Below are 27,601 nucleotides of genomic sequence, written 5' to 3' on the forward strand. Positions count from 1 at the left end.
TTGAGAAGTATTTATCAGAAATGATAGTTTTCAAACATCAACTTTGAAACATTCATACTTTGCCCTGCCAACATTGCCAATCATGAACCAAGAGGCATGTCATTTGTCATATGCACCCTTTAGTATTGTAAAACTTGGAACAACACAATAGTTTATTAAATCAAACGCAAAAAATGCCTTTGCACAACAGCGCATATACTGAACTCATGTATTTCAAGGTGCTCTCATATGTGTTCATGAAGAAAAAGGAGGCAAAGTGAAATCAGACAATTGCCCAGGATCACACAATTTGGTCAAGGTGGGAAGCCAGAATTGATCCCATGTTTTCTGGTTTCACATTGTGCAATTTTGCCACCCGATGGGTACCTTGTTCCCTCTTCTGTTTTAAATAAAAGTTAATTCTTTGTCCTTATTTCCTTGGTGTATGAGGTTGGAGTGAGTGGTAGACAAAAGACATGTGAAGGCTCATTTTGTTCCGGCCTCGAGGATCCAAGAGAACCTCAAGCTGATCCAGAGCCAGGTATCTGGCTCGCGCCTTGTGTAGCTCGCACACCTCTAATCACACAAGGGCAATTAAGGGGATAAAGGCATTGGAAAGGTATGATTTGACCCTTAAAGTAATTCAACGACTCACTGTATACACCATGTACATGCTTTGCTTCCCCTACACCTATCTTACACCACCGACCCTCCCCCTACTGGCATTAATGCAGCCCACAGTCATGCCACAGACAATACCATTTGGACCCTGGGAAAATGTTTGTGAGTACCCATGCTGTATCAATCTCAAATATATATTACAAATTAGAGGAAGAACAGAGGAGGGGGCTCATCCTCCTCAAACTCAAGGTATGCACAAATTAGAGAGCCCTACTCTAACATGTGGACTATCCAGGCCACTTTCTTATGCAAAACGCAAAAATGTTTTTATAGACCCCTCACCCACCAGGGTTTACCCCTGGTGGCCTGTTTCATCATTGGGTTCCTTTCCTCTTCTGCTGCAGAAAGGGGCATGCTGCGACCAATGATCTACACAGGAGCACTGAATAATATCAGACTATATGGAAGAAAATAGGAGTTGAGGAGGTTTCTGTTAAAAATACTTGGCCACTAGCAACTATTACTTTAACAAATGCCCCAGTCAGTATGGTGAAAATCTGGGAAAGAAAAAGTGGAAAGTTCACAAGGTTATTGTGGTTCTAACTTCCTCCTTTGAGCTGCACTACATCAATCAATCAATCAAAAAATGTATAGAGTGCGCTACTCACCCGTGAGGGTCTCAAGGCGCTGGGGGGGAGGGGAATGGGGGTTAGGGGGTGGTTACTGTTCAAACAGCCATGTCTTGAGTTTTTTTTTTTTAAAGTAGGAGGTCTTGGGTTTCGCAAAGGTTGGTGGGGAGGGAGTTCCAGGTCTTTCATTGAGGTAGGTTGAGCCAGTGTTGTGGAGGGATTTGTGTGCGTGGATGAGGATCTTGAAGGTGATCCTCTTGTCTATGGGGAGCCAGTCTAGGGATTTGAGGTGTGGTGTGATGTGTTCGTGGCGGGGGAGGTCCAGGATGAGGCGTGCAGCTGTGTTCTGGATTCTCTGGAGTTTGCGTTTGAGTGTGATGCCGGCGTAGAGGGCATTACTGTAGTCTAGCCTGCTGCTGATGAGTTTGTTTGTGACGGTCTTCCTGGTCTCTTTGGGAATCCATTTGAAGGTTTTTTCAGCGTGTGGAGTGTGTGGAAACAGGATGGGGTGAGTGCGTTGATTTGCTGGGTCATGGAGAGGGAGGGGTCTAGGATGATGCAGAGGTTGCGTGCGTGGTTTGCGGGGGTGGGGGCGGGGCCTAGGCCGGTGGGCCACCAGGAGTCGTCCCATATGGTTTTGTTGGGGCCGAAGGTGATGATTTCTGTTTTGTTGGAGTTGAGCTTGAGGTGGTTTGTCGTCATCCAGGTGGCGGTGTCAAGGTGTGCAGCGTGGAGGTTGGTTTTGGCGGTGGTGGGGTTGCGGGTGAGGGAGATGATGAGCTGGGTGTCATCTGCGTAGGAGACGATGGTGATTCCGTGTGGACGGAGGATGTTGGTGAGAGGGGTCATGTAAATGTTGAAGAGAGTGGGGCTGAGGGAGGACCCTTGGGGGACTCCGCAGATGATTTTGGTAGCAGTAGAGTGGAAGGGTGGGAGGCGTACTTTTTGGGTTCTATCGGTGAGGAATGAGGTGAGCCAGTGTAGGGCTTTGTGTCGAATTCCTGTGTTGTGGAGGCGTGTGCGGAGTATGTGGTGACAGACAGTGTCAAAGGCCACAGAGAGGTCAAGGAGGATGAGTGCGACTGTCTCGCCCTTGTCCACTCTGGTTCTGATGTCATTGGTACATGCAATGAGGGCGGTTTCCGTGCTGTGGTTTTTGCGGAACCCGGATTGTGAGGGGTCCAGTGTGTTATTTTCTTCAAGGAAGTGGGATAGGTGGGCGTTGACTATTTTCTCTGCGACCTTGGCGGGGAAAGGGAGGAGAGAGATGGGGCGGTATTTGGAGAGGTTGTCCGGGTTGGCTTTGGGCTTTTTTGAGTCTGTCTGTCTTGAGTTTTTTTTTTTTAAAGTAGGAGGTCTTGGGTTTCGCAAAGGTTGGTGGGGAGGGAGTTCCAGGTCTTTCATTGAGGTAGGTTGAGCCGGTGTTGTGGAGGGATTTGTGTGCGTGGATGAGGATCTTGAAGGTGATCCTCTTGTCTATGGGGAGCCAGTCTAGGGATTTGAGGTGTGGTGTGATGTGTTCGTGGCGGGGGAGGTCCAGGATGAGGCGTGCAGCTGTGTTCTGGATTCTCTGGAGTTTGCGTTTGAGTGTGATGCCGGCGTAGAGGGCATTACTGTAGTCTAGCCTGCTGCTGATGAGTGTGTTTGTGACGGTCTTCCTGGTCTCTTTGGGAATCCATTTGAAGGTTTTTTCAGCGTGTGGAGTGTGTGGAAACAGGATGGGGTGAGTGCGTTGATTTGCTGGGTCATGGAGAGGGAGGGGTCTAGGATGATGCAGAGGTTGCGTGCGTGGTTTGCGGGGGTGGGGGCGGGGCCTAGGCCGGTGGGCCACCAGGAGTCGTCCCATATGGTTTTGTTGGGGCCGAAGGTGATGATTTCTGTTTTGTTGGAGTTGAGCTTGAGGTGGTTTGTCGTCATCCAGGTGGCGGTGTCAAGGTGTGCAGCGTGGAGGTTGGTTTTGGCGGTGGTGGGGTTGCGGGTGAGGGAGATGATGAGCTGGGTGTCATCTGCGTAGGAGACGATGGTGATTCCGTGTGGACGGAGGATGTTGGTGAGAGGGGTCATGTAAATGTTGAAGAGAGTGGGGCTGAGGGAGGACCCTTGGGGGACTCCGCAGATGATTTTGGTAGCAGTAGAGTGGAAGGGTGGGAGGCGTACTTTTTGGGTTCTATCGGTGAGGAATGAGGTGAGCCAGTGTAGGGCTTTGTGTCGAATTCCTGTGTTGTGGAGGCGTGTGCGGAGTATGTGGTGACAGACAGTGTCAAAGGCCACAGAGAGGTCAAGGAGGATGAGTGCGACTGTCTCGCCCTTGTCCACTCTGGTTCTGATGTCATTGGTACATGCAATGAGGGCGGTTTCCGTGCTGTGGTTTTTGCGGAACCCGGATTGTGAGGGGTCCAGTGTGTTATTTTCTTCAAGGAAGTGGGATAGGTGGGCGTTGACTATTTTCTCTGCGACCTTGGCGGGGAAAGGGAGGAGAGAGATGGGGCGGTATTTGGAGAGGTTGTCCGGGTTGGCTTTGGGCTTTTTTAGGAGAGCGGTGATTTCTGCGTGCTTCCAGGGGTCTGGAAAGGTGGCGGTGTCGAAAGAGATGTTGATTATGTTGCGAAGCTTGGGGGTGATGGTAGGGCTGGCTTTGTTGAAGATGCGATGGGGGCAGGGGTCGGAGGGGGATCCAGAGTGGATGGAATTCATGTTTTTTTCAGTTTCTTCGTCGGTGGTTGGGGCCCAGGTGGTGAGCAGGTTTGGGTGGGGTGAGGGGGGTCTGAGTTGGGTGGGTGAGATGCGTGTGTGGTGGGTGTGTGTGGTGTGAAGCTGGCCAGGATTTTGTGGTGGAAATGGTTGGAGAGGGAGTCGCAGAGGGTTTGCGTGTGTGTGGGGTCTATGTTGCTGGCTTTGGGTTTGGATAGCTCTTTAATGATGGTGAAGAGTTCTTTGCTGTTTTGGGAGTTGTTGTCAATGCTTTCCTAGTAGTGTGCTCATTTGGCGGTGCGTATGAGTTGGTGGTGGGTGCAAATGGATTTTTTGAGGGTGGAGAAGTTGGTTGATGAGGGTTCTTGTCGCCAGGCTTTCTCCGCTTGGCGGCATTTGCGCTTGGAGTCCAGTGGTGAACCATGGGGCGTTCTTGATGTTGCGGGCGGTGATGTTTTTTCTGAGGGGGGCTAGGGTGTCTGCGCAGGTAGTGATCCATTTTGAGAGGTTGTTGGCCGCGGTGTTGGGGTCGTCAGTGTGTGGGGGGGGGGGGTCATGCGACAGTTGGGAGTTCAGGCGTTCTGCTGGGATCTTGTCCCACATACGATATGGTGTGGTGTGTTGGTGGTGGTGAGTGGGGGGTTTGGCGAAGGAGAAGTGGACTCAGTGGTGGTCCGTCCAGTGGAGTACGGTGGTGTGGGCGTAGGTTATGTGTTGGCTTGAGGTGAAAATTGCGTCAAGTGTGTGTCCTGCTGAGTGGGTTGGTGCTGTGACCAGTTGTTTGAGTCCTAGGTTGGCAAGGTTGTCTAGGAGGGAGGAGGAGTTGTGGTCTTGTGGGTTCTCCAGGTGAAAGTTGAAGCCACTGAGGAGGATGTAGTTTGTGGAGGTAAGGGCGTGCGTGCTGATGGTGTAGGCGATGGTGTCACAGAAGGCGGGCGTGGTCCTGGGGGTCTGTAAATTAGTGTGCCTCTGAGGGTGGTGTTGTTGTTAATGTGGATTAGGAAGAGCATGTGTTCTGCGCTGTCGATGGTGTCTTGGGAGTTAGTGGTGACTTTAATGGTGTCTTTGTGTAGGATGGCGATGCCACCTTCTGGCTTGTTAGGGCGGTCTTTGCGTTGGTGTTTGTATCCCATGGCTGTGGCTATGTCAGGTTCTGAGGAGGGGTTTATCCAGGTTTCCGTGAGGAAGACGATGTCAGGTGTGTGTGATGTGATGAGATCCCAGAGTTCTATGGCATGTTTGTGTAGGGAGCGGGTGTTAAGGAGCAGGCAGTTGAGATGGTTGTGGTGGGTGTTGTTGATGTGTCGTAGGATGGTGTTGCTGTGGATTGTGGTGGTGTTGTTGTAGGGTGTGTTCAGGTTGTGAGGTGGTATTTGGTGGGGCCGGTTGGAGGGTGCGGGGCTGTGCGGGTGTTGTGGGTGTTTATTGCGTTGGGGTTTTTGTGTTTGGCGGGGGCGCTGGGGTTGGTGAGGGGCGTGAGGGATGTGGAGCAGGAGAAATGGCAGGTGTGGCAGGTGAAGGGGCCCTGTGTGTGTGTGTGTGTGTGTGTGGGGCTGGATAGGGTGCAGGTGGGGCGAGGTCCTGGGTTGAGGGAGTGGAGGGTGAGAGGGGAGTAGAGTTGTCTGGGCTGGGGGGCCCAGGGGGGAATAGCCCTGGGCGCGGTCCAGGCGCGGACGGGCACAGACGGGTTTGCCTCTGGCGTGCCAGCAGCGCGGCCGTGCAGCGGCTGCCATTAAGAGGGTGGGGTGGGAGGGTGGAGCAGCTGGGAAGAGGGAGGGGGCCAAAGGTGTGCGTGGGGTGTGGGGCCGCAGGGGAGGCAGCAGCAGGGGGGAAAGTACAGGATCCTAGAGCTACTTACACGGCAATAAAAATACAGAAATGTAAACACGGCACAATACTAAAATAACTACGTCCTTGGCATTAACAAATACGGAAATGGGAGGAAAAATACGACACAATACTAAAAGGCTACGTACACGGAGGTAATAAAAATACAGGAGAGGAACGAAGAACACGGCACAATGCACAATGCTAGGTAGCTACAAACACAGCAGTTAGAGAGCTACAGAGAAGGAGAAAAACATGGCAAGATGCAGAAAGTAGGAAATACGTACACGGCGAAAGAAAAGCGGAGGAGGAAAGAAAGTGAATAAAAAACAAAAGGGTTCCTTACACGGGAGTTGGAGCTGCCTACCACTAGGCACCAGGGATGAGGCACAGGCGGGTGCCTGCGGGTGGAGAAGGGCCTCAAACTGTTGTCGAGGCAGCAGTCGGATGGGTCAGGGACACGGGGGCAGGCTGGTGGAGCCAAGTGGACTCCTGGGCAGAACCAGGTCAGGGAGTCACCCATCCTTGTCTCAGCCCAGTTCAGACAGTGTAAAGTGGCTGCAGTCCCTGTCTGGCACCTATAATATAGGGGAAGGTGACAGTATGATACAAAACATGCTGTTGATTTGGCTTGGTGTTCCTCTTCAAACTGCAGTAGTAGTGTCTCAGTGGTATCGGCCCTGGCCTTCTCAGAGCCTCTCTCCCTCCCTAATAAAGTAAAAAGTATTTTACCACCCCACGTGCCCTGCACTGCAGCAGGACTAGCCCGCTGACACCTTGCCTTCCATAATCTAACTGAATGAAGAAATGTTGACATTGTCTGGGACAGTCTGAGTCAGGGTTTGAGGGGGAGGGGTGGCAGCTGTGACCAGGTCAGGTTAATAGAACACAACACAGATCTGCCAATTTACACTGTGCCACCATGTGGCACACAATATCCGCTTCCTTCACATGGTGAGGAGACAACATCACATGGTGGAAGGGAAAACCAGCTGCAAACAACTGTAAACAGTGAGTTACCAGCTCATTTACGGAGGCTTTGAACTGCTGATGTCCATTAAGAGTGTGAAAACAGCCCAAAACATTGGCACTAGCCACCGCAAGATTACCGTGGGGCTATTTTTGGGAGGAGGAGGATTGGGTGCGGGGCTGGAGGCAAAGGTGCCTCGTGGGCACTTCTCAGCAAGAGCCCCTTGCTGACTGTAAATGTTTTGTTTTAGTTGGCAGGTCTGCATTAGCAGCTCTAACTGCCAACAATGTATTGTAGTATCCAGTTCCCTGGCTGAAGACTAGAGATTAGAGGCAATGATCCATAAAAATAGTTAAACGATGGACCCTTGAAAATCCCAGTCACTGACTACAGCCTTCAAAAGTTAAGCACACCCGCTCTAAATGTTGATCTCATTACATATTTAAAACTTACCTGAACCCTGCCTATCCTCCTCACTGCCATCCTTCTAAGTAGTGCCGTCTTGATGCGTGCACGTCTGCTTTCACAGACAGACTGAGTTTTTAACAGCTGATTTTTTTGAAAATATGACTGAGCTGGGGAAGATTGACCAGACTTTCAGAGAAAAAGTTTGAATAAACAAACTATGCAGTAACCGTAAAGCTGTCTAATGATAGGGTTGCGAGTCTGATTGCAGCCCGGCCAAGTGCCACAGATCACATGTTAGAATAACGCCTTTTAGGGCATTTTCCCGCATTACTGCATGGCTGAGATTGTCACACAAAAGAGTTACACTTGGCAGTGCTTGCCCAGCTGATCAAATTAAGCTGTGCGTTGAACCGTGTCCTGAAGTGGGATAAAACAGTGTAGTTCCAGTTTCTTACTTTGCTGGGATGCATAGAATCTGAGTTCCGAGTACAATTTATCAGTGGCCACAAGATGGCACTGATGGACAATGGTTGGTATAGGATTCTCGATATAATGGGCGTGGAAATATTCCACTAGCACAGAAACTCATATCAAAGCTAAACTCCTATCCAAGCTAAGCGAACAACAGAGATTTGAAGACCAAAACCACACAATCACCTAATTAACGTAAGAAAGCACCACATGCTAAAACCATGGTATCGAACTGATGTGGATGTCCAACCGCAAAACGAAGCTTATAAATAAATGGTAAAAACTAAGTCAGTCTGAACGTCAGTAAAAGAGGGGCCTAATTGTACATGGAGAAGGAGGGGGCGAGACAACATGTGGCCAAGCGACCAGAACTGTCTAAATTAGAACCCTAGAACAGGACTCCAATCCCGGCCCACTCAACCTTCTCGGATTCTGAGAAAACTGTCTAGCTTACTTTTGCTAAATAAAGACATTTGAATATGTAAATAGCCCCAGCGTCAATTAGGCATTAAATCCATCATATATAAGAAAAGAGCATCATTTCTATAAATGGCCTCTTGACATGGATGCAACTGTCTTATTTCACTCCCAATAACATGTCACTCAAAGGGTCACACATAAGGCTTGAAATGTCACAAACACACATGGGAATGTCACACATAAGCAAACTGAAAACGTGGCAGCTATGTGATTTAACCATACTTCCTAAATGCTCTGTTCAGCCTAACACCTGAAAATAATGCATATCTAAACGTTTCACTAAATGGTGAGTGCCCACCACAGTATTGCCCACCCCCACCATCTGGGAATTATGGGACAAACTATTGTGTAGTCTGACTCCTACAATACTGGATTTCTAGTGGGGAAGCAGTTCACACCATGACAGTGCTGAAGCAGATATGCTAATTAAGAAAATTATTAATGATTTGTATGTTGTTAATAATATGAAAATGCATAGAGAAATTAATTGTAGAAAAATATTGTGTATGTTTGAAAAATGTGCCCTCGGGTATGATCACCATGTGTGCTAAAACAACGGAAAATGAGAAAAATAATGAAAATATATGAGAAAAATGTAGTAATATGTTATGATGAGATGTATAACCTCTGTTTTGTATTATTAAGTTAGCTGAACTGGAGGCCTAGTTCCACTGGGCCTTGCACACTCTGAACATGGAGAAACCGGACGCCTTGCAAAGGACTGGAAATCGTGAGCTGCAGCCTTTGATCCGTTCGAAGTTCAAGTTATTTAGCTAGAACATTCTGCAATGTACTGACAGACAGGAGATGATGAAGACAATTTGATACAATTACGTGTAGAGCAGGCTTAATGTACTCTCCCAGGACTTGAGTAATAGAGGCACTGACTAAAGAGCCATATGCAACAATTTTGAAACCCGAAGGACCGGATGATGAGGGCATCGCAAGAAGAACCAATCCGTTTCGGGTAATATGAAGTTTATTAAAATTAGTAGATTCAGTAAACAAAAACTATAGGTTAAAGTCATATCTGTTGACCTAATGACCAATTAACAATTAGGGGGATGGACTGAGAGACCCTAATAAAAAGTCATGATAAGGGGTGAGGAATCAGAACTGCGGGGAGAAAATTGATGACGTCAGGAGACGCTGTCCGAGGTGCTGATATTAGGCTCATACTCTATGAGCCTGATTTGTAGCTGACTATCTGATGACCTGAAAACGAAGACTGACTTGTTGCTTATCCATCCTGGATATGTAGCTGTAATAAAGTGACTGACGATTTTGTGCCTTTTCTTCTAGGTACCAACCGCGCTGTTTATAGAGATTTTCACTTAGGGAGATTATTCCCAAAAAATTTGGCCCCACAACACCCGTTCCCGCCATCATGTTCCTGGCGGTCAAAACCGCCAGAAACAGGATGGCGGGAAGGGGGTCGGAATCCCCATGGCGGCGCTGCGTGCAGCTCCGCCATGGAGGATTCTCCCAGCCGCGGTCGGAATACCAAATGAAGCACCACCAGCCTGTTGGCGGTGCTTCCGTGGTCATCCACCCTGGCGGTCGATGACCGCCAGGGTTGGAATGACCCCCAATGTATTTTAACTAATGAGCTAATGAAGAGTTGATTTGAATAAAGTTTTGAACTAACAGATGACTTAGAATTGTAAGTAATAAGGAAATAAAAGTTGTTAACCCTTTTCCTGAGTAGTGGTTATTTTTTATTAGTATGGTTTAGTTTTGTGGTTCCATAGAATGTTTTTCTTGATTATTGATGTTAGTTATTGATTCAATAGTCACTGCATGACTAGGATACTCCATGCGATTCAAAAGGTTCATCGACCTACACGCGCCCCCTTGTAAGTTTACTTACTAATGACCAGGCGCGCTAGCAATAGATTGTCAGCATATCCCTTAGTGGGATATTTTCGAATCTTCTTTAGCGCCAGTCCTGTACTGCTTACAGGGGAGCTGCAGTTTCAGTCACTGTGGGGATGACAGTGAGTTGGTGGCCACAAAGTGCACTAGCATTCTAGATCGCAAAGACTCTTAAAACAGCCACTTCTCACAGCTTTCATTTGGAAATATTTTGTTATTAGGTGATTGTTTCCCGCCTTTGGAAAGATTGTTCCACCCTTTGCATTCCAATACGCCTTCATCATGAGAAGGGTGTGGGGGAGAAGAGTAGACAGCACACCCTCAATGGGAGTCCAACATTTGTACAGAATGTGAAACTTTACAATTTCCACAACTTGGGGGCTATGAAGGTGAAACCTGTTGCAGCCTTGAGATAAAATGTTCGCTTAAAGGGAAGGGGCAGCATTGTGTGGCAGAGGTATGAGCTGTCTGGCCTCAGAGACCTAGAAAACATTGCCTAGGTCGGACTATATAGTTGTGGCACTTTATACACCAGTCCAGTCTGCACCTCTGCCTGAAGAGAGCCCTTGGGAGTGACAAGTGCCAAACTGCTAACCCACTCTTGTATCACCCTTGAGAACCATGTTCACACAGCGTTCAACCCTAGTAAAAGGGACCTATCGGGACTATCTGCCATTACTGGGAAACGCAATGTCTTTATTTTTTTATTTTTTTGGCCTAGCATAGAATAAACCCTCCATTGTAAGTGTTCCAAGTATGAGCCCTTTACTGCTTTGATCTACTCACAAAAGTATCAGTCAAACTGTCACACATAAATCATCGAAAGGTCATACATATGTACACTAAAAATATGGAAATATAACACGCAAGCAAACTGAGAACTTGACAGCTATGTATGCTCCACGGAATGGACAAATACAAGAAGTGGAATGAAAGCTATTGAATAATAATAAGCAACCAAACGAAACTGACAAAAAAAAGCCAACTACTGGTAAACAACAGCCATAAATGTTGATACTGTACAAAATAGCTTTTTTTTTTACCTAACAATTAAACAATTGGTTTAAAAAAAAAAAAAAAACTATGCTCCAAAGGAGGACAAACACAATAAGTGGAATGAAAGCCAGTTAGTAAGAAGCAAGCAAATGAGATTGACAAGAAAGTCAAGCAATGGTAATCAACAGACTTACCCAAAGCCCACTGTAGGTTTTAATATTGTTGTTAGTAGGTCTTTTAGACCCCCCCCCCCACGGACCACGCACGCAATTTAGGCATCATCCTGGACTCCTCACTATCCATGACGCGCCAAGTCAATGCAATCTTTTCATCATACTTCCACACCCTTCAAATCCTTCGAAAGATCTTCAAGTGGATCCCCTCCGACATAAGGAAGACAGCCACCCACGCACTCGTCACTAGCAAACTGGACTATGGCAGCGCACTTTATGCCGGCATCACCAAGAAACTGCAATCAAGACTACAAAGAATCCACAACGCAGCAGCCAGACTCATCCTCGACATCCCCCGACACAGCCACATCTCCTCCCACCTCAGAGACCTACACTGGCTCCCAATCAACAAGCGCATCACATACAAATTCCTGATCCACAACTACAAGGCACTATACAACATAGAACCGGCATACCTCAACCACTGGCTCACCTTCTATGTACCCAACAGACAACTCAGTTCGTCCCAGCTCACCTCGCAGCCGTTCCCAAGATCTGGAAAAGCACAGCAGGAGGAAGATCATTCTCCTAACTCCCAGCCCACACATGGAACACCTACCTCTCAAACTCAGGTAGACAGCATCACTCAAGCAGTTCAGGAAGGACCTCAAGATCTGGCTCTTTGATTGAGCAGCATGCCCACAAACAGCGCCTTGAGACCATACAGGTGTTTAGCCGCGCTTTAGAAATTACTGATTAATATAAAAACGCAGAAAACACAGCAGATACAATTACAACATCTATCGGAATAGTCATAACAACAAAGTAACACAGTCATATAAATAAGTACAATAAAGTCAAAAAAATGAAGTACTTTTTATAAGCGAGAGAGGGGCGCTGGGAAATAGCTTTTGTTGGAGGATATGCGCCTCTATCTGTAAGGAGGTTAACACTGTGGGATAGTGGAGACGCGCTTTTGTTGGAGGATATGTATCTCCATCTGTAGGGAGAATAACACTGTGGGAGTGACCTGTTCTACTGTAAAGAAGCAGCCCTCACCTGGGCAGATCCTTTACCAAGCCTTGTAATTCGGACAGGAGCTGGTAGTGCCGCTCCTGCTGCAGAGCCAGATCCGCTGGTTCCTCATAGACGCCCGGAAACCCAGCCATAGTTGGCCGGGAAAAAGCGACCACGGAAGACACAGTTTCAGTAGTTTTACTGCTATAGGAAACCAAGGCTCAAAATGTCACATACAATAAAGACCTATGAGAAATTCATGGAACCGGTCCACGACATCTGTACATAGGTGGACTGGAGCCTGCCTTGGAAAAACACAGCAGTCAGTGTCATAGAGTGGCGTAGCACAGCCTGGTCTAGAGCGTAGCTTGTTATGACTCGGTGAAAGAGGCGGGGCCTGCTAGAAAACAGAGAGGCAGAGGAAGGCGCTGCCCACGCCTGCGCTCAGTTTCCGGGCTATAGACAATTGAAAGGGAAGAAGGACTACTGTCGAGAGAGCGCCCGGGTCACCAATGAACCCGCTTACACATGTTATTCCCTAGTAAATAGGGTACCAGAGATTGCAATTCTTTCCATGTGGAACCCGCACCCTGTTCCTTACGAGCGAGACTGTATTTATACAAGAAGTTGAAACAAAAATGGTGCAATATTGATCTCAGCTCTATTCTTTAGAGATGTGTTTTGTTACTGCTATCATGTATACAAACTAAGATTGCTTTAATTGTATTCCAACATTGTTTGATTTGATGTTATTTCTGCCACTGAGAGCTCCTTTTGTGATACTCATTCCTCTTTCCCTGAAATGTCTTTTGCCTGTGTATATTCCTCTTGCTTTCGCTTTTGTATGGTCATGCTCCGCGCTTTCGGTTGTCTGTTTTCTCTGTCCATGCCTCTGGGCCAAGCTCCGCCTTTGGCGTTTTTTGTGACACTTCCTCTTTGGCGTTTTTTGTGACACTGTATTGACGGTGCAGGGATCACGAACACAGACAATTCAGTATGGTTTGCGGTGTTTTGTAGGATAGAGAAGTGTCTTAAGAGCATAGGCTCCGCTCTCCTGCTTTCATAGAGCACCGCAGAACGGCGCTCAGGAGAGCGTCAAAGGGCGTTAGAAGTGGAAGAAGCACCTATGGAGGAGACAGCAATCACTGCAGGGTAGAGAGACCCCAGCCTCTGATTAGGAGAGGCACGGGGTCTCCTCTCTATCATGGTTGAGAGACTTAACCCCGACAGGTCTGTTATGAGCATGCAGAACTGAAGCCCATCTCCACTGGAACCCTTTTTAGGCTTCTCTCTTACATGTCCTCACGTCTCCATGGCGTGTAAGTCGAAAGTGGCACCCAGTGTTGACTTTGATCACAGCTGCTCAGACAGCGTTGAGTACCTGACTCTGAACTTTGGGCCATTTGAGACTGTGCATCACTGGAGGAGACTACCACCCTGTGATGAATTTGTGGGTGCAAGGTAAGTCTTATTAATAACACAGAAAAACATTACTTAATTTGTGGTGATAATTGTAGGTTGTGCCCACTCATTTTTTGGAGCTTATCCTGTATTTCACTTATTTATTCATTTATTTCTCAGAAGAGCTTTCTGTTATACCTTTTTGCAATCTACGTAAGCTTCTAAAGCTAATGTAAACTCTGTCAATACCTGACCACCTTCTCCATAGTTTCTTGTGGGCATCGTTAACATCTTTTTTCTGTTCAGACCACCATACTGAATCTGATCCTTAAATATTAGTGCTTAGAGTCTAGAGAAACCTCACTTAGCTGCAGTCATTTATGCATGTATTTGTACATTCATTCTCATCACCAACCAAACAATATACTCTTCATTTGGCTTTCGTCAGACTCTTTCTCGCTGTCCCATATCTGAGTAATTTGCCATCTGATGCTACTATTGCGCACTGTTTCCCGCGGTGGTATGTAAATGTTAAGATGCCGAGTATCCAGCATGTGCCAGACCCCAACACCACACGTGATAGTCTCATTTGCTTGCCTTATTTTGTCTTCTCTGATGACAAGCGGCGATAGAAATCTGCTTTGTGGTCTTTGATCATTTTAACCTGATGCCCCTCTGCTTGCTGCTTCCTTTGGTTAGCTGTTTATCTCTTCTAGAAAACCTATTTTAAATTTTAAGATGAATCACTTTCCGATAACTTGAAAGGCGCACCTTAACCGATGCCCTTCACGTAATTCGTTTGCTGTTGTGGACCTTACCCGGCAAGCATAATTTGCCTGATAATCACGGGCGTTAGTGTAAGCGACTCTAATGGTTCTTGGTTTTATGCCTTACGTGTGTGAAAGGCCTTTTATCCATCCAAAGTTTAGGGGACAGTCCATCTAAATTGGAGATGATACTCCAAGAACAAAATCGCTTAGACTAAAGAAAGAAACCTGATAATGGAGCAATGCTAGGACCATTATGAAATAAACTGGTAAGCGGAAGTCAGCTAGTACATACATTTCTATTACGTCTCTTTACTAATAAAAAAGGATTTCAAAAGGCATTTATTAACGAAGTTCTGCAGTTGCATACCAACTAAAACTTAATGCATAAGCACATATGGTGGGCCTATACATTCATTTGACAATGATTAACCATATCAAGTAAAAACACATGCATATGTCATAAGACTAGAAAATGGCATAACTGAGTAAGTAGAGTTAAAGTTATATGTCTGAGATAGAGACCAAAATCACTACTCTAGTCACCACGAAACTTCAAAGCAATAGCAGAAAAATATTGAACCCAAACGAAAAATTACCCTTCCTGCAAGAAAGATGCAAAATGGATTATCCTCTGCCTTGAGGAGTAACAACACCTTATTTGCATCCTGTAATATCATTGATAGGTACTTTTTATTTGCACAATTATTTTGAAGATTTCTGAGTTTCATACAAGATGAGCTTTTGCAGTATTATTGTAGAGTTGAATATTCCTTGCTACCTATTTCTTCTTATCAAAATTGATTCTAAGCTATTAATATACTGGATTCCATATACAACAAAGATGTTAGGTTTTCCACTTTCTCGGCCTTCTTTGGGGTTTTCCTAAACGTGTATCAATCTTTTTATGAACAACGACGTGGGACACTTGTACGTTTAACTTACTTACTATATAGGAGACACTTTCTATGTAGAATAGGTGGTTTGTGCATTTGTTCAGCAGTCCTGGGATTCTCATCATAAGTGTTTCTTTTATTGGGTATGCCAGTATAGAGGGCGAAAACTTGTCTATTTTTACAACTACCACTGATGTGTCTACTTGTTCTGGCCTCAGTGGGTAGACCACTTTTCAGAATATTGTCACGCATGGCCATGCTTTCCCTACTTGAGAAATTATGAGTGTTTTTGTGAGTCTGTGACATTCTGGTTAGTTTTTGTTATGTATTTCTTCAAAAATATATATGAGTGACTACACTCATCTTTGTATTTGTTGTACATGTGTTAGCGGTTGGATGAACCTTTTGACTCATTTAAATGATATTGATTTACGTATTGATTAATGACACATAAAACAACAACATTAAACAATAATAATAATAACCAAAGAATCAATATATGATGCACCATGACTCATTTGGCCACAAATTACCACGCCTTTAGTATCAAATAAAAATATTTATTTTCCTATATTAACAATGCTAAGGTCATGAAAATTAGTCTCAACAACAAAGTGTACAAATAAAGAAGCATCACAGGCTGACAGATTGGCCTGAAGAATCTTAGTTTAAACAGAGCAAATAAAACAATAAACGCAATAGTTACAACACAAATAAATAACATGAATATCTGTGTAAGGGATATAAAATACATTTGATTCAGCAATAAAACAATGTCAAATCATAGGCATAGAGAAAACCACCTTACTAACCTCAAACTAGCATTAGCATGTTGGGCTTCATGCAAAAGATTTAGTAACAATTTAGAAAACACTTAGCTATGGCACTATCAAAAACAATTAGCAGCAGTATTAAAACAGTAGCAGTTGGTACCTGGAAAATAAAAGACAAATACGATCCACATAATTCATATATTTACCTCTCCTTAAGGTAATCAGCAATCAGGTTATAATTTCATTAGGGAGACAGCAGCATCAGGACAGAGGCAGAGAAAGGGTGACAGTTCATAATTTGGACTCTTACGTTCTCTGAACCATCAAGTTAATTATCAAAGGCAAGCAGCAAAGTGCTGCAGGCTCTAAGCAGTGAGCGCTAAAGTAAGCACCAGCATCATTGCATGGAGCATAGGAAATAACTCAAAATAATAAAATACCAAAATGTCAGTAGACTGACTGGCAAAACATGAAATGTCAAATTGACAGATCATAAGAATGAGAAGTGAAGTCTCTGGAAACCAGGAAGCAATGAACCCCAAATGTTTGATTCTCAAACATTAAATTAAACTTGCTAAACTCCTGTGATTGGATGATCCCATATGAAGTTTTTAGCCAATCATAAAACATCACCTCATCAGAATTACATTTAATTTAAAGTATAGTTTGAATGTTTTGTATTTTCTGCTTCTTCCTTTTGCGTAAGCCCAAATGATATTACTTGTTGCATCTGAAGCACACTTCCGAACAGTTCAGTAGAGACCTTTGTTCAGCCACTCCAAAATACACTGCTGCCGGACGATAGTTACAAAGAAGTAGAAACATCTTCAAATCAGATCTTTCCCTCGAGAGAAACACATTCCATTAGTAAGAACACAGAATAAACTCATGAGTCTAATAAAAGAAGCTTGTAATTCTACGGAGATCATCTCATGCAGTTGATACTTTAGCTCAGCTTGGCAGACAGATAACTACACGATGTGGCCTTTCTCAACTTCAGACACAGCAGAGAACAAGAAATACTTGTATCAAAACAAATATATTTTCTTTAATAAAAGTTTTAAGTAAGTTTGAGATTCAAACAAAGAATGTGTTATACAACGGACACTAAATCATTCTACTAACATTGCAGTTTTCAGTGCTTTGGCAGACATTCAACATTAGTGTGGCCTTGCTGTGCTAAAAGGCACAGCAGAAACCCAAGAAATACTTGTATAACTTCAACATTTATTTTTGCAGAGAACATGTTCTTTAAGATGCAGAATATTTCCCAGCACAGTGTGTGTTAGTTTTTTTTATTTATTATAAACATGTACAGGCCTTTCACTTAATGGCAGCCACTTATAACTTCACATTTTAGTTTTCATTATTAAAGCATTTCACATTAGTACATAAGTATGAGTACATAAGAAATAATTATTTCACGCTAAATCTCAGCTCTCACACATGTCCCTACGCATGTTGAACAAAACTTGGTGGTAGGCATGTTTTCCACCTTACCAAGGAGGAATGATCTGATTCACTGTTTATGTAATGTAAACAATTTCGCCAGTATTAAAATTGTGTGGCCTAGTCATTTAGTTACAGAACTGCATGTGTTCGATTGTATCTATCCAATGGATTGCCTTCGCAGGGCAACTTAAACCTTCAGGATTATCCACAGTGCTTTTTTCGGGGGAGGTGTCTGTGTAGATTATACTGTTTTCTCTTGCACTCTTTCTTTATGCTGTGGTCAATTTCTTCTAGCTTTCTCATATGGTGTTTGTTTCTAGAGTTATGCATTCACCCACTATTGTTGTTACCATCCTTTCAGGTAATCAGTCACCATTAGGACCAGTTGCCGAGAGCTGTTCACCATTTTTTAATTTCTATGATCTGGAAAGGCACTAACAAAAACTTTTTAGTTGCCCAGATACCACCACCAGAAGCTAAGATTAGCATCTTCTTCAGTCCACAGTGCTTAACCATAGGCATCAACCCACTAGTACTAACAACCCCCTGCCTACTGACTAGTTAATACGATGGCTGGTTAATATGTGTCTAGAGCATACATGCTTTTCAGTTTAGTTGGTTCCTTTCAAATTTTCAAATGCTGTGCAAGACCTGAGTAGCTGGTGCCCTGGAAATTACTATCCATATTTCTGAATATAAGTTGATTCTGCAAGCCAGAGAATCAGTTCACCATTTGACTTTGAAGTACTATGCGCTACCACAGAAAAAAATTACAGAATAAGAAGTACAAGTTTGCTATTGACCGTTAAGAGTCTTGAATTAAATCCTAGGTCAGGGTGAGAAAAGGCTATTGTTGCTTGAGGTTCTGGAAGGTAGAGTGGGCTGTGCACTTCGAACCTCACCTGCCAAACCTCAGCCACTGTGGTGGACTGGCTACTTTGAGCACTGCTGCAGGGACTTGCTATCTGAAGAAATAGAAGTTGGGCTAAAACCAGAGTGCTGCTATGACTACCCTGTCTAATTCACTGTAACCAGATGGAGATTCATTGCCTTCTTTGCTCTCATCAGTTCCCTTATGAGGGAGACCACCCCTTTGCAGTGTGCCAACAAAACTAGTTAAGAGGGCAGAGCTCATAGGCGAATTGCCACCTTTTCTTGCTCTTCTTCTCTTGTGATCGATGTCTCATTTGTCTTGGGGGCCCTAAGTATTTATGACCTTCCTACACTTTCCCCAATGACCAACTTTGCCTCCAGTCTGACTGTAGGAAAACTGCCTTTTTACATGGTCACCCCATATTTTTCACCTTTTGCTGGCATATTCATAGTTGGTATTTATGACTGTCCTGTAAATACCTGGTACAAGATGTACCCAGGAACTGGAAGTTAAATGCTGCAAGTGGACTGCAACATATATTGTGCTATCCACTACAATAGCAGTGCAATCATGGCTTCAGGCCTACCAGTGTAGCCTAACTGAAACAGGGAAAAACTGCAGTTCAACCTGTCAAACTAAACCCATATTACAGATTAAAACATCCCTTTTAAATATTAATAAGACACCTCTGTGTAGGCTTGGTAGTTCACAAGGCAGGGTGCATGCTATTGAAATTCACTGTTCACGTCCTTACTCTGACTAGGACACCAAAAAGCCTAGCTGTCCTATGTAGGAAACCAGAGTATGATTTAAATTCCGGGCGTGGCCAAGATGGCGGCCGGAGCGGACGCTTGAGCGAAGAGCTCCGCTCTTGGGCCACCATAATCTGCAACAATCCTGACCCCAGCACGGCCCAAATATAAAAAATCCGCAGCACGGAGCCTCCACTTGACTTAGCAGGGCTCCGAAACCCAAAAAGAAGCTCGGAGCAAGACACGCGCGGCTCCGGCGGATCGCTGAGGAAGGCACCATAAAATTGTACAACTCGGCTCGGCCGACGGAGACGGGGTGCTGACCGAGGCCACTACTGAGCCTAACCCACAGATAGCCCTTGCTTGAAGGAGAGCCGGCCGACACTAACGAGTCGGCGGCACAGCCCCGAGAACAGACAGGTCGCGTTCCCAGCGGCAGGACGCCTGTGGGGCCGAAGCGGAGCGGGGAACGCGCCGTCCCACATGACCGAGGATTGAACCCGGCGGAGCAGCAGGAAGGACAAAGAGGGCCTTCAGAGCGGCTTCGAGAACTCAGGAAACGGCCCCCGCCGAATAGCTGAAAAGACCTGGTGACCCGGCGGACCACCCCGGCCTGCGGCCCGACGTCGTGAACGAGGTGAGTGCTGGGACTGCTATCGGGAGTGGGCTGCCGCTAGTCCCGGCCCAGACGGGGCTCCGGCGCTGTTGCTGGCTGCGGCGGGAGTTCGGGTCCAGGAGCACTCGGGATCGGACCCTAGCGGTGCTGGGCCTGAGGTTAGAGGAGCAGGCCCGGCACTGCACTGGGCCTTAAAAACGGAAGAGGAGCCCAGGAGCGCAGTACACTTACAATAAGCACAGAGATCACCGGGGGACCCCAAAAAACAACGGGACCGAGATCAGGGGTCCCGGACGGAAGGAGAAACGTCACGGGGCCCAGTAAAATAAAAAGGGTGAAAATAAGAAAAAGAAAAGTCTTACCCTCTATGTGAGGACTATACCAGGCCACTTGAAAGACTACCCACGGACCATACCACAGAGATAACAAAGTAACCCACAAGCAGTTGTCCCTTACCTGCTTGCATATTCTAGGTGACTTGGGAAAAATGTAGAAACACTGCGCTAACGGTGCTCACGCCAGGTAGCCCACTGGCGGACCTCTCGCTGGACATACAAGCTGTGGAATGGTATAACATTACTGCAAGACAACTGTAAACGCGAAAAAAAATAAAAAATGCCCGGCGACACCGGATGCTGGAGACGCACATAACATCCATGCAAACACAAGAACCAAGCTCAAACAGAACTGCGACAGCGCATGCAGAACAGCGGAGCCGGCCCTACTGATTGGACACACGCAGAGCTACAACAGATAGGCCCCCCTGGAGCCTGCATAGACGTCCCAATCGAAGAAGTACATAATTGAACACTCAGGACCAGCAACCAAAAGGTCGCCTGAACGAAGTAAACACAGCTCCACTGATGCGCGTCATAACTCCAGGCAAAACACTGAACCTTCGGATAGTCTAATAGAGCTTACCACCTCAGGAAACAATGGTCAAACCAAAGCAGCCTAAAACAGGGACCCACATGGACCGTGGAGCCCCTCCCGCAGCGAACAACCCCGACACACAAATCACAACAATATCTCAAGTGAATGAAACGCTGCGCACACACTCGCTACAATTTGAGAAACTTCTGCAAGCAGTAATGGACACCAAGACTTCCCTTGAATGTAAAATTGACTCTGCAATCATGGAAATCACTATACTCCGTGCGGATCACCGCAAACTAACAGACAGGGTCATCAACACAGAAATGACATTGGAAACAGCCCAACCAGAGGTAACAGACATGAAAAATGCAATAACTAGAAGCGGAAATCATGCAACTACAGCGAAGAGCCGAGGACGCAGAGGCCCGCTCTAGGCGTAATAACATCAGATTCCTGGGCATTCCAGAAAGAACAGAATCAACCAAGGCTGAAGAGTTCCTGGAGACCTGGCTCAAAGACATAATGAATATACAGGACATCGCAAAAGTGCCAATCATAGAAAGAGCACATAGAATTCCAGGCAGACCCCCCTGCCTGGGAGCTCCGCCTCGACCACTGATAGCACGATTCCTAAATTGTAGAGACAGGGACCTAGTCTTGCAACATTTCAGAACCTCAGGAACAGTCCGCATGGAGAACTGCACTGTCACTGCCTACCCGGACTACACAACGGAAGTGCAAAAGAAAAGAGCATCATATGTTAAAATCAAGCAAGTACTACGCGAAAACAAAATCACTTATTCACTCATGTTCCCAGCTCGCCTGCGAATAATCGTAGATGAAAAAACACTCATATTTCCAACACCGGAGGATGCATGGACGTGGGCACACGCTAAGGGCCTGGTCGACTCATCAAAAGACGACAAGGCGAAGGAAGACTGGATAACGCCCTACCCCCGTAGAAAAAAAAAAAGAAAAACACTTAGACGCGACCAACAAAATCACAGATGGCGAATGATCAGACGCAAGCCTTAAGAGATCAGCACACTCGAGCGCTCGCAACTGAACACCAGAAACGAAGCAGATCTCAATGTGAGCGGCTCACAACGCAGCGGATCTAGCCTCTCCCTCTCTCCGTTGGCCAGGGGCCCGGACGAAATATGAGGATTCCCAGAAAAAGTCCCAAAATAGCAGCACCTAGTACTACTTGCCCTTAAATGATCGGGGATACTGAGCGCGAGAATAGACGAATTAACACAACACCGGACATGGACCAGCTCGACGCGGACACTCGAAGCTGGGGATACATCAGAATCGGCCCACACGGCCACAGACAGGACTGCGCAGGGTATAAACATTATAATGGTGGGCCACGGGCGCAAGCTCGGCCCCTACCAACCCTCGCCTCCTACTACCTGAACGGTATCTGAAAGGAACAGACCCTCACTGAACACGATTTAGGCACCGGTTGTGCCACAGCGTTTAAAGTTGGGCCTTGCCCAGTATATCCTTTTTATTATCTTATGTTGTTTTCTTCTTTCCACTTCGGCTTTGGAGGAACCTAGCCCACTCTCTCGGGGCTATCACTATCCTACACAAATGGTCTGGCTGGACCGGGGGGGGGGGGGACTGGCGCGTCGCAGCGGGCCTGTGCTGCACGGTGGGTGGAGGTGATCCTGCCCCTGATGCGGGATCTGAGGGCGAAAGATGCTATAACGTAAACTGATGCACAGAGACACCATATATAACATATTAACTTGTAATGTTAAGGGCATGGCAGGCACGACCAAACAAAATAAGATATATACGCACAATTAAAACTCCATCACATACACATTGCTATATTACAAGAAACACACATTACACCAGTAGACATCAAAGCAACAGAAAAGAGATGGACAGGACAGATATACTGCGCTGGGACATCATCTTTTGCAAGAGGTGTCCTGATTTGGATAGCACCAGGGGTCCCCTACACAGTGAAGCACAACATAACAGATAAGGAAGGCAGATTTATCCAATTGGTAGGCTTGCTCGATGGCGAGCCGCTGGTGATCACTGGGCTATATACCCCCAATTTTAAACAGGGAGAATTCCTACAAAACACCATTACTCGCTTGTCAAATACCCTAACCATGCCCAACACATAGGGCTGGGACATGAACTGCATCCCACAAATAGACATGGATAGATCACGCCCCCGCAAGGAAAAACACACAAATACTGCAATCCTGGATAACGGAGTGTCGCCTAATCGATGTATGGAGACACCTACATCTGCTGGACAGAGATTACTCCTACCATTCACCTGCACACCTCTTACCGACCCGCATAGACTTAATACTCAGCTCACAAGACTTGATACACAAATTCACTAACGCAGAATACACCACAAGTGTAATATCGGATCACTGTCCACTCTCAGCACATATCAAATGGGGTAGACCACGTACCTGTATCCCAACATGGCGCCTCCAACCAAGACTTTTACAGGACCCCCCTTTTAGAAAAGAAATAGCCACTCAAATCACTTCATACTTCGCACTAAATAGTGGAACAACGAAATCTAGAGCAAATGAATGGGATGCACACAAGGTGGTAATAAGGGGCACATGCATGACAATGACCAGGGGAGTACGGCAAACATTAACAAACGAAATCCGCAAGCACGAACAGAACGTACGTACTGCAGAATGCAAATTCGCAGAGGGTACAATAGAAAACGTGGCCCTCGTTAGACTAAGGACACAGTGGAATGAGGCAGACCACCGCCTGAGGCAATACGATTATCGATATCACTTGGCCCGCACACATGCAGAGGTAGATAGACCAGGAAGACTCCAAGCATGGCTCCTGAAGAGCGAGCAACATAGTGCCCCTATCAGGGCCATCCGCCTAGACACAGGGACAATAATAAACACCCAAACCGAAATAAATGACGCCTTTAAAGAATATTATAGTACACAGTACAGGGCTCAACCCCCTCCCTCACTGGAACAGCTGTGCGCGTTCTTCAGAGGGATACAAATAAATCGCCTCACAGCTGCATAGGCCGGGGAACTGGAAAGACCGATAGACCTCCCGGAAGTGCAGCAGGCGTTGCAGCAGCTGGCGCATGGCAAGGCGCCGGGCAGCAACGGGCTCCCTATAGAATACTACAGCACTTTCCCAGCAGAAACATTAGCGCCATACTTAGAAATGTATACAGTGTAATCTTACATATCTGGCATCCGGGTCAGCCACCGATTGAATGTGTATATAGTTGGTACCTTTTTTGACCTTCGTGGGTACTCCACCTTTTCTTGCCTTGCCTGTAAATGCCCAGATGACCTGTGGCAACAGGATCTGGACTGGACCCTGGTGTTGGCCTCTGCCTGAGTCTCCAAGTGCCTCCCTTGAGGTCTTGGGGTCTCTAGGAGTGTACTTCTGTGGTCCTTTGGGACTTAAAGGACTAAGTCAGAAGGTAAAATCCTTTACCAGGAAAAACCTGGTTGACGTATCCAATCAGTACATCAATATCAGCCTTAAATTGCACCCAGTTGTCAGTGTACTGCGACCATGCACTGTTATTGACAGTTGATACTTCTTGGCATTTGTTCTACTTAAAATGTTTTCCTTACTGGATTTTTGTCATCCTGGTGTCATTTTATTTATTAAATTGTACTATGTCTTTTCAAAATCGGTGGCATTTTTTTGTTTTGGTACTGCATTAATACTTTACACATTACCCTAAGTTAAGTATATCTGCTGTGTACCATAGCTATGGGGGGGTTCAGCTCGGGTTAAGTTAGTAACTTTGAGAGCTCACCTGAAGAAGGAATGTGGATATTCCTTTAGGTGGGTAGTTATTCACCCTGAATAAGAATCCAATTTCTTACACTAACCTCAAATTTCATCTTATACCAGACCCTGCTACAAAGACTTCATTACCCACCCTCCTTACTCCAGCCACCAACAGCTCCATGTGCCAGGCATTCTAAATGTGAGCTGCCAGCAACTCAACTTTGCAAACACAGATTGCCCTGATGCCACCCCTCTATACTTCCTGACTACAGCACACTGACTTGACCACACAAGAGTTATCTTCTACTTCACTTGCACAAGACTATCCCACTGGCTAGCTAGCGGCCACAGAGTTGCAGTCCGCGTGGTGCTGGCTTTTTGCTCTCTGTATGAGATTGGACAGCGTGGCTTTAGGCTGGGAGGGGGTGGGGTGGGATTGCACAGAGGGTGGTGGAATTGGGTGGCTGGAGATCAGGTTGTTTTGTTCACTTTAGGCAGGGGGGTTGCAAAGGAGGGTGGCAATTGGTGTCAGATGGCTTGGTATTTCTCGAGCACATTTTGTGTGAAGAGTTGGGGGCATATGCAGAGCATGTATGTGGATGGGAAGCAGATGGCCAGGCTTCTCTTAAATATTTGGTTGGGGGTTGGGGGTCAGTGGCAGGATGGCTGGTACTTTTAAAATATTTTTTAACCTGTTATTTGTGGCTCCCTCCTGTCTTTCTGCCCTGGAGTACTTCTTGGTGGCTGAAGCAGGTGATTCAGGGAGTCATACACAATATAAATTATAGATGGCTGAACTTTTCATAACATGAAAATGTTCCACTTTGGGGTTCATAGTTACAGAATAGGCAACTCGAGCTTTGGCCTCGTTGTGTATTTGATGTTGTTCAGAACCACTCAGTGAAAAACATTCCCATTGTTCACAGCTACCCATGTATACTTCTATATATATTTTTTTTTTAAAAAGGAACTACATTGACTGGTCATATAGATATGCAGATGGATAACAAATAAAATGGGGATTTTTTTAATTGAGGATTTCTGAGTGGCATCATAAAGACACCAAATAATTTGAATTGTCTGTGATGTCACCCAGAACCCCGAGGTGAAAAACATCACACACCTCTGATTTTGTTGTGTATAGGCCACACAAAGCCCCTGCTTTCAACTCCTCTGGAGGTTGGAGGAACATCATAGCCCAACATGCCTTAGTAATTTCCCTATTTTACCCCTGGTCCTTTATTACAAGTCTCCTGATTAATTGTGATATGTGCTGAAACGCATGTTATTGTGGGGGCTAACACTGCGGGTGTCCCTCGATACATTTAGAAAGGTCAGTCCTAACTTGTTATCTTTGCTCCAATAGTTGTATTTCGTAGTACTTATTCAGATAGATAAAATTAATAATCCATAGTGACACGTTTCATTGTTTGGTGGCGGAGGAAGTATGATACTGCTCAAATGAGCATAAATGCAGCTTTCAGTCATTGAGGCATCCTTTGTGTAATTTTAGGGAGCTGCAGTATGGCTGTTTGTGATGTACTGCAAACCTCTCTATTTATTTGCCTTTAGTCACTTCTCACAATAGAAGAACCATATATGTTATTCCGTTTTCTTCCCCAGTGTGTTGGGCATACCTGGCAGCATGGGGTCCCCGGTCCTCTGAACCGGTCAGAGTAAAATTTGAGTTGGTTTATTGTTTGAAAGGGTGTCACACAAAAGTAAACTGTTACAGAAATTTGGGGATACCATTCACCATTTGGCATAAATGAAGGCTGCTCTTTGAGACGAAGAAACACCGAACTCGAGTTACTGTAAATGCTGCCTATTCTTTTAATTATAAATCCAGCCGCCAATCTTTGAAATCATTCACCCTAGTGCACCACTCAAAAATAAAACCCAATAAATCCAATATTGTGACCTAATTGGTTTACAACCTCGAGCCTTCTTGTTGATATGTTAAAAGGTCCAGATCTCAGAAAGATGTTTAGGGTACACAATTACGTATCATTTGTGGTAAACATGACTGGAATTTGGGGTTAAGTCTAGGTGGGCCACCACCTTATTTTTCACATTACATGCTTATTTATTGTAACCAAAGGCTAAGAGAATACTCTGGGTTTTCACAGTTACAGGCCTTTCACATTTTTGATTTTAGTCTCAAGAAGATGTATGTTTTAAATTTAGTGACCAATTTTCTCAATCTTCATTTTTCAATTATGGTGTGCAAAAGGATTGATGGAGTTGTTATCAACAAGAGTGTATTTTATGTTATTGAATACTTAATAGGCTAGTCCGCCTATAAAACAGTAAGACATATTGATGTGCACAATGAAATGAAACAAATTACTAAGGATACTTGAGGTGACAGGGGCATGGAGAGGATTGCTTGTAATAGATGATTTTGCTGCTTTGTATTATTATTGATATAAAGTCACTTGTGTATTTGTTGTTGTATTGCAAATGATTCACTATAGCGTCTTGGGTTGGATGTCTTTAGTATTGTTTTGAAGGTTTACAAAAATCATATGTGTAACAATCAAGATTAGGGACACAAACCAATCTCTCTAACCAAAATCGCTGCTCTTCTGCAAAGCAATATGTTTTATAAGATTCATAGACGACAGTATTATCCCGAAATCCCTTCAAAACCCATTCTGATGTAGATGGGAAAATACATCACTGGGAGTGTCTTTACTGTGAAATACAATAAGCAAAAGTCACAGCAAACCACCAGAACAACCCAAAATGCACAGTTTTACTCTGTGGAAGGTCTTCTGAAAACATGCTATCAGTAGAGAAATACACATAAACTGCATCTGACCACCGTTTGCAGTTCCCCTATAGACTAGTTTAATTTGTGTTGTTAACAGTATTAAATCTATTTGTAGGGGGCCTTGAAGTGTTCATTGATCAGGATTTTTACAACTTGTTTTTGTTCTCTCCGCAGACGCAGTAAACACACTGTTGTTGCTTACAAAGATGCCATTTATGTTTTTGGGGGAGACAATGGGTAAGTTGTTTTTTTCTTTTTTTTTTTTTCTTTCTTTCTTTTTTTTTTTTTTCACCCTTAACATTTAATCTACTTCTTGACTCAGAGATGAGGGCTGTGAATAAAACCTCTGAAATTTTATTGAGTCTTAAGAGGCTTCTTTCTCGAGTCATCCATTGTCACAATGGTAATCGTTATGCCTTCCAAATGTGTAATTTCACTGTGAACCGCATCTTGAATGGGCATAACTTGGTAGAGGTCTGGGCTTCCTTTGCTTCCTTG

The 27,601-nt window shown here is 45.2% G+C and overlaps 2 protein-coding genes across 2 annotated transcripts in view; one reads left to right on the forward strand and one right to left on the reverse strand.

Annotated features, from left to right (window-relative positions):
- The window catches only part of LOC138266079 (protein DGCR6-like), a 66,364-nt gene extending 53,834 nt beyond the window's left edge, over positions 1 to 12,530 (reverse strand). Inside the window, exon 1 of the mRNA XM_069214441.1 lies at positions 12,180 to 12,530. Within this exon, the coding sequence (XP_069070542.1) occupies positions 12,180 to 12,289 (110 nt within the window). The 5' untranslated portion in view covers positions 12,290 to 12,530. The remainder of the gene's footprint in view (positions 1 to 12,179) is intronic.
- A 534-nt stretch (positions 12,531 to 13,064) lies between these two features.
- Positions 13,065 to 27,601, forward strand: part of LZTR1 (leucine zipper like post translational regulator 1) — a 198,798-nt gene continuing 184,261 nt past the window's right edge. The window contains exons 1-2 of the mRNA XM_069214442.1: positions 13,065 to 13,598; positions 27,278 to 27,340. Of these exons, the coding sequence (XP_069070543.1) occupies positions 13,450 to 13,598; positions 27,278 to 27,340 (212 nt within the window). The 5' untranslated portion in view covers positions 13,065 to 13,449. The remainder of the gene's footprint in view (positions 13,599 to 27,277; positions 27,341 to 27,601) is intronic.

Source organism: Pleurodeles waltl, chromosome 11 (assembly GCF_031143425.1).
Source record: "Pleurodeles waltl isolate 20211129_DDA chromosome 11, aPleWal1.hap1.20221129, whole genome shotgun sequence".
NCBI classification, from domain to species: Eukaryota; Metazoa; Chordata; class Amphibia; order Caudata; family Salamandridae; genus Pleurodeles; species Pleurodeles waltl.